Source organism: Aegilops tauschii, chromosome 2, assembly GCF_002575655.3.
Source record: "Aegilops tauschii subsp. strangulata cultivar AL8/78 chromosome 2, Aet v6.0, whole genome shotgun sequence".
In the NCBI taxonomy this organism is placed as follows: Eukaryota; Viridiplantae; Streptophyta; class Magnoliopsida; order Poales; family Poaceae; genus Aegilops; species Aegilops tauschii.
In genome coordinates this window covers 86,189,985-86,200,843 of record NC_053036.3, presented here as the reverse complement: position 1 = coordinate 86,200,843, position 10,859 = coordinate 86,189,985, and the positions used below count along the sequence as shown (strand labels likewise).

Sequence of the window (10,859 nt, the reverse complement as noted above, 5' to 3'; positions counted from 1 at the left end):
TGCTCCACGCGACTCCCACTGGACTCTGGTGAAGCGTATCCTCCGATACATACGCGGCACCCAGTCTTTGGGACTTACGCTGACGGCCTCCGCCTCCACCGACCTCGTCGCCTATCCTGATGCGGACTGGGCCGGCTGCCCGAACACACGGCGCTCCACCTCGGGGTACTGTGTCTATCTTGGGCCGTCCCTTATCTCTTGGTCCTCCAAGCGACAGCCCACTGTGTCCCGCTCGAGTGCCGAGGCTGAGTATCGAGCAGTGGCTAACGCCGGTGCTGAATGCTCTTGGCTCCGTCAGCTGCTTCAGGAGTTGCTTTGTGATGTTCACAAGGCCACGCTCGTCTATTGCGACAACGTCTCCGCCGTCTACCTCTCCGCCAACCCGGTCCATCATCGTCGAACGAAGCATATTGAGCTCGATATACACTTCATTCGTGAGCAGGTGGCTCTTGGGCGCATCCGGGTCCTCCACGTCCCGACGGCGCAGCAGTTCGCCGACGTCATGACGAAAGGACTGCCTACTTCTGTTTTCGAGGAGTTCAGGTCCAGTCTTTGCGTCTCCGGCGACGCTTCGACTGTGGGGGGTGTTGAATATATGGTTTGTGCATGTATATTGTATAGTCTGGCCCACCTCCTAGTCTTTGTATAGTTGAGGTCGTGGTCCACCTTGTACTCCATATATACGTGCGCTATGCACCGATCAATACATCGTGAAGCATTGCCAAAACTCTTGTCTCCAACACTCACAAACATATTTCTCTGATTAAAAAAAATTCTCTCAATATGCAAGCAATCACATTGGAGATTTTTGAAAGGTTATTACTTGTTTAGATCGCTATTTTTCACGGATTCGAGCTTCATCATGCAAGCAGTACTGTAAACTCTTCAACACATCGTTGTGCTGTAACATACATTGATATAATCCTGGCCTTTCTAGTTGCGGTTTGCATTCGGATATGCTTCTGTTGAATGACTAAATGCTGAAGAGCGGAGCTTAAAAAACATTTTACAACTATACAGTAGTAATATACAATCATATGACTTTCTTTTTGTTTTTCTCATATTATTGCTCTGAATATTTATGTTTCATACAATTAAATCTTATTAAAATATACTACAAATACATTTTCGCAACAATGTACGGGGTATCATCTAGTTGAACAGAGGGCACTGACTTAATTTTGTACCCCTGAGAGCGCCCAACAAGAAATTGAAAATTAAACATCCTTGAATATATTTTCTGAAAGCAAACACCACATTGTAGATTTTTTATCATTTCATTTTGTGAACGTGTAAGCGTGCCGATTCATGTCAGTTAGACACAAAGATGAAAATGGGGGCTTAAGCCTAGGGTTCCTCTGCCTCCTGCCGGCGTCGCCGCCGGTTCGTGTCATCTCCGATGGCCTTAGGCCATGGGGGCGCGATGGATCCTGACTCTTGGCGGCACGAGGGCTCGACTTTTAGATGTTTCTTCGAGTTTTGTTAGGTTTTGTGTCCTGCTCAGGAAGACGAGACGGCGGCGGCGGCTCCCTGAAGATGGAATAAGATTCTCTCCCGCCTAGCCCGTCTCGATGATGTGTTTAGCATCGTCGGTGGGCGTATGGAGGTGTGTCTCCGGCGGGCCTGTGTTTGATGGATTTGCTCAGACCTGTTCGTCGTTTATCTACGTTCGTGCGTTTTTCACGTTGGATCCTTCCGGTCTACGTCACTCTTCATCGGCGGCGGTTGCTGTTCTGGTGTGTTGGTCCAATGAGGCCTTAGCACGATGACTTCCCAACTATTTACTACAACAAGTTTTCTGGGAGGGAGGGGCGATGATGACGGCGCGCCTTCAGCTCACTTCAGTAATCGTCGTTGGGCGATCTACGGATCTAGATGTAATTTTTATTATTTATAATGTTCGTTGTACTATGATTGGAGATGAATAGATCGAAAGTTTTCCCACAAAAGAAAACTTCTGATTTCTAAGTTAAGTTTAGGTGTCACACATGTAACACGGTCCTTATCTTTTCTTTTTCTTCTATGCATGTTGCAGAAAGTTGCAACCTGATTATATATCAAGAAGTTTGAAAAGAATTGTGAAACATCTCGCAACTTAATGATCAGATGGAATTGGTGTATGGCACTGCTGGGAGAACTATAAATATTGCAATGAAGATGACACCCGGGATTGTAGGAAGGCTATTATTGATATCTCCGATCTGCAACCAACCATGACGCGTACATCTTCGGCTCCTCTTGTGACGGCCAATGTGATTAGGGTTTCTCTGCCTCCCACTGGCGCCGTCATTGGTCCGCCTCGTCTTCGGCGTCCTTAGGTCCATGGAGGACGGTGGACCCCGACCTTTGCCGGCGGGAGGGTTCCTGCTTATTTTTTAGGTCGATTCGGGTTTGTGCCCTGCTCAAGAAGACGAGGCGGTAACGACTCACTATAGATGAGATAAAGTCCTCCCACCTAGCCTCCGTCCCAACGGCGCGTCTAGCATCGCTGGAGGGTGTGTGAAGGTATCTCTCCGGCGGATCTCGTGGGATTCGATCGGTGTTTGTTTTTGTGCATCTTTATGGATTCAGTCTTCGTTCTTGTGTCTACATGTTGGATTCTTTCAATATATATTTCTCTTCATTAATGACGGTTGTTGTTTTGTTGAGTTGGTCTTATGAAGCCTTAGAGCATCACTAGTAGTACCCTCAAACCCTCAAACCAGTTTAAGGGTTGAGAATTGGCATTTTTTGGGCACTTTTAAGGGTTGAAAAACAGGGGCAAAGACTAGAACTCTCAAACTCAACCCTTATAACGGAATTCCGTTATAAGGGTTGAGTTTGAGGGTTCTAGTCTTTGCCGCAACTCCAACCCTTAAAACTGTCATTTGACATATCACAATTATCACTAGAAAAACACATTCAACCTTGAAACAAACTAGGAAGTGAAAATCATTGATGCATGGTTTAATAGTTTACATCACAAAATCATCATCTTCCCCCTCTCATCGGCACCATCACCAAAAAGTTGCACCTCGGCGCCATCTCCTAGACCACTTCCACGTCCATCAAGCACCTCCATAGGCGCCGGTGGTGGAGTCCTCCACACCGCCATCGCCACCACCACTCATCGGAGTGGCACCTTGAAGAGTAGAGGACGCACCACGGAATATCCTCTTCCTCTCTGCGATGTCCTCCTTGTAGTCCCTCCACCACATCAATTGGTCTTCATCCATGTCCTTCTTGGACATCATGTGCTCCTTCTCTTCCACCATGAGTTCTTTCCATGCCTTTGCTTCTTTAACCTTGATCATCCTCTCCTCCAAGTCGGCCTTGCGCTTTGCTTCAACTTGTGCAAGCTTCACCTCTTTCTTCTTCTCGGTGATAAGAAGCTTTGTCTTCATTGTCAATGTCTCCCTTGACTTCATCATATGCTCCATCTTCTCCCTTATGCTTGACGCTTCTCCTTCCATCTTCTTCCTTAGCTTATTTCTTGGTTCCCTCGGGCTTGCACAAGTTCCTTTCCTCCTCATCACTATCATCCATCCTAAGCATTGCCGCCTTCTTGGGTGCGGTCTCTTGATCCCTCAACTTCCACTTGTCAAAAGTTTGAAGAATTGCCCAAACATGCTTAAATGAGAATGCTTTGCCCTTGGAAGCGGCCATCTCCTTGTACCTCAAGCTGGCAATTGCCTCCTACAAACCCACCAATAGCATAGTAAACGCACATAAGACCTCTATCTCGGTCACCTCCTCCTCATCTTCCCCTTCCTCCTCCTCATCACCCTCTTCCTCCAAGTCATCACCAAACCCAAAGGGTTCGAGAGGAGAAGCCCCGAGGTCCACCTCCGCGCCTTGGAGAAGTCCCATGAATGACGTCGTTGCGGGCATACCGTCGAGCTCCTCGTGCACGACGGGCGGAGGGTCGGCGATTGGGGGCGCGGGCGCGGTCTTCTTCTGGGAGGTGGTCCTCTTCACGACCGGGGTCTCTCCCGCGGCGAGCTTGGCGACCGTAGCACCCTTCGGCCCAACCGACGACGTCTTCCGACGGCGCTTGGTGGTGGGCGGCTGCGGCGGGGCGAGTTCGGGCGGGGCGAGGGAGGAGGCGGGGGCCGGGGCGACTGCGGGCTGCGGAGGGACGACGTGCTGGCCAGCACGCCGCCGCTTGGCGCCGAGGACGTGGGTGGCGGCGACCACCGACGCGACCTGCGCCTGGCTCGGGACGGGCGGCTGCTGGGCCGACGCGGGCGTCGTGGAGGCGGCGATTGGGGGCGGGGCGACGGGCGGGGTGAGGGAGGAGGCGGGCGTGAGGACGAAGGCGGGCTGCGGCTCCATGGCGCGCGGCGGCCGGCGGCTGCGAGCTTGGCGGGCGGCGGGACGGGGCTGATTTTTCCCTCCCACGCTTTCACAGCGGAGGAATAGAAGTTGGGGTTGTTTCCCCTCTCCAACCCTCACTTTTAGAGGCTGGGAGAGCAACCCGGGCTCCAACCCTTAAAATTGTTTAGGGGTTTATATGGGTTCTAGTCTTTGCTTTTTTTCTGTTTCAACCCGTAAAAAAGCGGTTTTTGAGGGTTTGAGGGTACTACTACTGATGCTCTTAGCACGACCCGACTGCTAATAGGTTTTGCCCCGCTTTGATAAGAGAGGAGCGATGACGATGACGTGCCTTTGGCGCGCTCTAGTGCTTGTAGTAGTTGCTAGGTGGTCTACGGACCTTCATGCAATTTTTGTCATTTTTGGTGTTCCTGGTACTGCCATGACATATGATGAATAGATCAGAAATTTTTCTAACAAAAATAATTTAGATTGCGACATGTCAACAGATCCTTTCCATAGTATATATAGAATAAATGCCAACCAAATGCGGCATCTTTCTTTAATTAATGGACAAGAAGCAGCTTTGGACGGAAAAATTCGGAGAAAGTGCAGCTTGCAAGGTTGTACGTAGTACAAGACGAAAAGTAGATATATATAGAGCTCATAAAAGAATACGGTTCAGTCTGGTCCCGCCCTCCCCAGCCGAAACCGGATCACACACCAATACACCATGGCACCGTGCCTCCCCGCGAAGTATTAAAAAAAAAAAGAGGGGAGAAGAGCACCGGATCGCACCGCCGCACACGCGTCACATCCGTCGGTGTGGTGGACGGCGAGGCCGGAGACGGTAGGTGGAAGCAAACGAGCGCCTTTCCCCCCTGCTCCCCCATCAGCGAGAAAAAAAAAAAGCTCCGAGGCAACAAGCCACGCCACGCAACGCAACGCGCGGGACGCGTGCTCGGCTCCCCAGATCTCCCCGCATCCGCATCCCTCCCTCCATCCCCCGCGAGCGAGCGCAGCGCACCAGGTGTCGGATGAGTTGACGCGGCGGGACGAGCGGAGGCGAGGCGAGGGCGAGGCAGCGCGGGAGGCTAAGGTGGGGCGGGAGGCAGATCTGGGGAATCTGGCAGGAGCGGCGGTGGGGCTGCGGGCGCGGGGGCGGGCGGGGGGCTGGGCGGACGGCGGGGACGAGGGCGGCGAGGGGGAGGACTGCAGGCTCAGGCCCTGGCGGCGGAGGCTGCTCGCGTCCATGGCGTTCTCGTGGCCCTCGGCCCTCCGCCTCGCCGTCGGCGCCGCCCTGCTCACGGCCGCCGGCGTCGCGCTCTTCACGCTCCCCGTCGAGAAGGTGCGCGCCTCATCCCCTCCCCATCGCCGACCTGATTCGGACCCTGCTACCGATGGTAGATGTGATGATGTTAGGGCTATACCGCTTGCAACGTGCGTGATGTAGTGTGGCGCGAGAAGAAGTCCTTTGTGTTGCCGAAATGTAGCTCTGTCCTGGCTCCTGATTAGACGTACTCCACCCATCGATTACACCTAGTCTCGTCACCGTTTTGTGGAAAGAGAATTTTTGGTATGACATTGTGTTATATGGCTGAAAGTTTCCTAGCAAATGCTGTCAGCGGCTGCTGGCACGCACTCAAAAGTTTAGATCGTTAGAAATGTAGGCTTGTACAGAGTAGACTGTTCATTGCATTCCAATATAGTATGATAGTGTCACCTAATCAGTGAAATTATTTGTAGGCAGAAATTATCTCATCAATGTAAATACTACTCCCTCTGTCCCCAAATATAAAACGTCTTATATTATGTGACGGAGGGAGTATTTTGCAAAGTATTTGACGATGTAACATGTGTTCTATCAAGGCTCTAAAAAATCTGTAACCGATGCTGTCTGTTCACCCATCTAGTAAGTATTGTATGCCAGAATTGGTAATTACATGTAAGTGGTAAGGCCGTTAGGGTGCATTTCTCGAGGACACTGGTATCTATTTGTTATAATCTATTCGAGTGCATCCTTCTCCAAATAATAGCAATATAGCATATAATTCGCATATGTTTATACACTTCTATAACAGTCTTTTTAATGTTTGCCTTTTCCATAGTGGAATTCATAGTGTAGTTTCAAAGCAGAGCCAGGATTATAATTTTCAATGTGAAACCATTTCCTTAGATACTTTTTCCCCATGTTTTAATTAGTTAGTTCTTCTAAATCTAGTACTAGTAGGCCACTTAATACGGCAGAACATTCTCATGTTATCACATTCGCCCTTTCAAAGAACTGTTTGCTTAGTCTTCATATTATCAGATATGATGGCATGTTGGTAGATGATATTGATATGGAGTTAGATTGGTAATTTGAGAGGAAAAATATGCAGGTTACTGGTCCTGTTGGCTTTCATACTTACATTTGATGATGTTAGCCTATGTTTATGGAATAAAGTTTTCTATTGTTTGAGATCTCTGTCAATCAAGCATCAGTGCTAGGCTTCAGATTTCACTTTCTCTAGAATTATTGAAACTAAATCTAATCTGTCTCTAAATTTTCCGTGTTAACATTTTTTATTGCGACTATAGTTCTAAACCTTTTTCTTCTTCTTTCGTTCTTTGTTTACCTTTCTACTAGATGCCACAGTTTAATGTTTGTCCTTAACACAACATACACGTTTTTGCTTCAAATACTTACTCTTCTCATTTTATTCATGATGAGTTTCGATATGACATTGACAGATTTTGAAGGATTTTCTTGTTTGGATCAAAGAGAACCTTGGTGCATGGGGTCCTTTGGTATTGTAAGTAATCTCTCCCCTTTGTTACATGATTGTATTGGCATAGTGAATTCAACTGAATACAATGTCCTCCACTCTTCTCTACCATGCTAACTACTTAGGCATTCCATTTTTCACACTCCTCACTCGTGACCACCTTCCTAGTGCCCTTTGAGTGGACCAGTTTTCCAGCACAACCCAAGGCCTACACCACACACCACACTTACGCACAAAAAGGAGGGTGGTTTACACAGCTGTTGCTCAAGATCAAAATTTCAGCTTCATATTTGAAAGAATATTTTGAGATATATTGTTCATAATTGGCGTGTTGTGCATTGCAGGGCCCTTGCTTACATCCCTTTGACGGTCTTAGCTGTTCCAGCCTCAATACTCACAGTAAGCACGAATTGATTTTTCTGTTAGCAGTCACTTCTGATGGAACTTCCGTTTGTTATGCTCTCCTCTTTATTTGACGTAGTATTAATTGGCTGATTGGTGTGCATTATCTGCTTGTTTAGCTTGGGGGTGGTTATCTATTTGGCCTGCCCGTTGGGTTTGTTGCTGATTCCATTGGAGCGACAATTGGCGCAACTGCTGCATTTTTGCTTGGTAGAACGGTAAGGAGGAACTTAATGCTCTTGTAATTTGAAAGTAAATTGCATGTTGTCACTGATAACAAATTCACTGCTCAAGAACCAGTCACCAATTAACGTAATTCCATCTTCCTGACAATGTTTTCTCATATATTGTGGGACCTAAATTATATGTTGCATTTTCTTCTTCTTTATCAACTGTAATTACGTAAGAAGATAATATGATAAAATACGTATAGATATGCTCCCCTGGTCTGTGGAGGCTTTAATTTCTGCCTCTTAGTTTCATCTTTAATGGTGCATTTAATGTTTATATCTTATAGTTCTATATGACTTGCAGATTGGAAGGCCGTATGTTCTCTCCAAATGCAAAGATTACCCCAAGTTTCAAGCAGTAGCTATAGCCATTCAAAGGTCTGGCTTCAAGGTAACTTCTTGCGGATTGGATGTTATAGCTCTGTGATGTGAAAAACACAATAACTGCCAAGTGTTCTGCAAATGTTTCAGTTCCACATGATTGTTAAAATTTCAAAAATTAAGACTATTGCTATGAGTAATGTCCAAAGGTGGTACTAGAAACCTGAGATTTCCGACATATAATTATCAAGGAAGCATATTTTCTTGTTTTTATGATTTTGTTGGAGTAATTTGCGTGATTTTGTGGTTTTTCGGTGCTGGTTCTTGCCCCACAATTTATGAATGCCCAAGGACTTATTTTTTTAGTTTTAACTCGTACGTGTATCAGTATATGCGGTTTTTTGGTGCTGCTTCTTACCCCCACAATTTTGCATTTTCTGTGACTGTTTCACAGTTTTAACTTGTCGTGTTTCAATATATGTTATTGGAATTCTCCTGCATATCACAATAAACCTAGTTATTTACGCTTTTCATATTTTTGTTCACAGATCGTGTTGCTACTACGGCTTGTACCTCTACTTCCATTTAACATGTTGAACTACCTGTTGTCTGTCACTCCTGTTGGCATTGTGGAATACATGCTGGCATCTTGGCTGGGAATGATGGTATGCTTCAAGTTCTTCTCTTCGTTATCTAATTTTGGTGCTGGCACATACTGGCTGGCCAGTTGACCTAATGAAACCTCATGTTGTAACCATCAGCAACCTTGTCTTTTGACCATGCATTCACCGTCAGGCTTTGTGTAATTTGCTGCTTCGTGCACTGTTGTACGAGTAGACATAATTATTTTCAGAAATCCGTGTTCGGTTCCACAGTTCCTTAATCAGCAATTCAGCATATCACTGTATTTCCACACGAAACATGGTCACATGTAACATGATACAAACATCTGCTAACTTGCAGGTTTTGTTACCTTTAACTAAAAGAGCTGATCTTAAACTATCAGGTGTTTGTGACCTTTGTTGCTAATCATATTTATTCTTTTGCCAGCCAATCACTCTCGCCTTGGTATATGTGGGAACAACATTAAAAGATCTATCAGATGTGACACATGGATGGAGTGAGATCTCGACTACCAGATGGGTGAGCAATTGAGTATTGTAGCATTTTCCTGTATTAATTTTTGGAGTAGGTATCATGTTTGTCATGAGTCCATAATTATTGTTGACGTTTCCTCTGTTGTATGGCTTGGGGTTCTTCCAGGTTCCTTTTCGATCATTCATGCTTGCCATGAACCATGTGACGTTTATTGTGCAGAATTTAGATAATTGAAAATCGTTCATAGCAATTTTGTAGTATACACTTTGTTTGCATTTGGGTTCTTTTCATATTTGGTCAGGCTTTTGCAAAAACTTAAGTTGCATGCATGAGCATGATCTATCAAGTTCCAGAGTTATTTTTAACGATGCAAATTTCGTCACAGTCCACAAGTACTCCCTCCGTCCCATAATACAAGAGCGTTTTTGACACTGCACTAGTGTAATAAACGCTCTTATATTAGGGGACGGAGGGAGTATGTTGTAGTGGCATATTGGTGTATGTATGGTAGGAAAATGTGCTTGGTATTTCCTGGTAGCACTAAAAAGCTGTCGTCTACATTTGATGTTTAGCTTAAGGTGAAATGTGGAAGAAAAATGCTAACATGTAATGTGATCAAGTAGGCAAAAGTGCCATATTTTTTCTCATAATTGACAGTAAAAGAAATGAACAGGTGGAGTCATATCTACCCCATCTCCAATTATATACATGTCCTTCAAGTTGTTTGACCGTTTTTAAAAGTAGGTGCCACTGTTATACACTGCTTTTAACGACTTCTTTGTTCTTCACAGGTTCTCATAATTTCTGGCTTTGCAATGTCCAGTAAGTGCCAGTTCCTCCGTTATTCTTTGTTGTCACTCTACTCCTGCTTACATTTGCAAGTATATGCTGATGATTTTCCTCGTGTCATGCTGCAGTTCTCTTGATTATATGCGTCACAAGAGTCGCAAAATCTGCTCTGGACAAGGCGCTGGCAGAGAATGGGGAGGCGGATCTAGGAGCCCCGCAGCTTCCGGTGGCGGCCTCTCCCTCGGACCTGCATCAACCTCTTGTAATCAGGATTGACACCTCGAATGAAGATCACGAGAAGTAAAACCTGTTGGTTACAACTTTACATGTACATTCTGTGGGATCTGTAGCGTTGTACTCCTTATATTAGTTCAGGTTTAAGGAAGACATGGGTGTTAAAAAGGTTAAAAAGGAAGGGAGAAAAAAAGAGGGGTATGCCAATGTGGAGATTGACTGATAGGTGATACTACAGTATACATTGTTTCCTTTTTGTTTTAATCCACGTGCTGCTACTTTTTATCGTTGATGCTGACACAATTGTAGTTGTACTTTCTTTATTGACGCGTTCAAGCTCCAGAGCTTGATTATCATCATCATCAATAGCTAAAAAGTATTCTACTCGTTCCTAGTTTCCTGCCCCCGATGAGGTATTTAGCTCATACAGGTGCGAACATTGTGGTGTGAATGGATGTAGCGGGACAGTGATAGCAGGTTTGGGTGAGGAAGTGCAGACTAGCGAGACGAACCTGAGTGATTTTGGACCAACTTCTTGTTCTTGCTTAAACACGAGACGAGGCTACTACAAGCATACCCTATATAACACCACGAAACATGACGATTGGCACTTTGGCAGCGGAATATTTTTTCAACCAGGAAAGCCAAAGACGGGGCTTGAGCATGTGCACGGCTTTGCGGCCACACCAGCTCTCTGCTGGTGCAGGGTGGCCGATGAGAGCGG

At 46.1% G+C, this 10,859-nt stretch overlaps 1 protein-coding gene across 1 annotated transcript; it reads left to right on the top strand.

Annotated features, from left to right (window-relative positions):
- Nucleotides 1-5,105: 5,105 nt before the first annotated feature.
- LOC109748324 (uncharacterized) lies at nucleotides 5,106-10,427 on the top strand. Its single transcript, XM_020307358.4, has 9 exons — nucleotides 5,106-5,641; nucleotides 7,027-7,088; nucleotides 7,406-7,460; nucleotides 7,583-7,681; nucleotides 7,998-8,084; nucleotides 8,563-8,679; nucleotides 9,065-9,157; nucleotides 9,904-9,934; nucleotides 10,030-10,427. Exons 1-9 carry the CDS (start codon nucleotides 5,546-5,548, stop codon nucleotides 10,203-10,205), a joined length of 816 nt encoding a protein of 271 aa, XP_020162947.1. The 5' UTR covers nucleotides 5,106-5,545; the 3' UTR covers nucleotides 10,206-10,427.
- The last annotated feature ends 432 nt before the right edge of the window (nucleotides 10,428-10,859 follow it).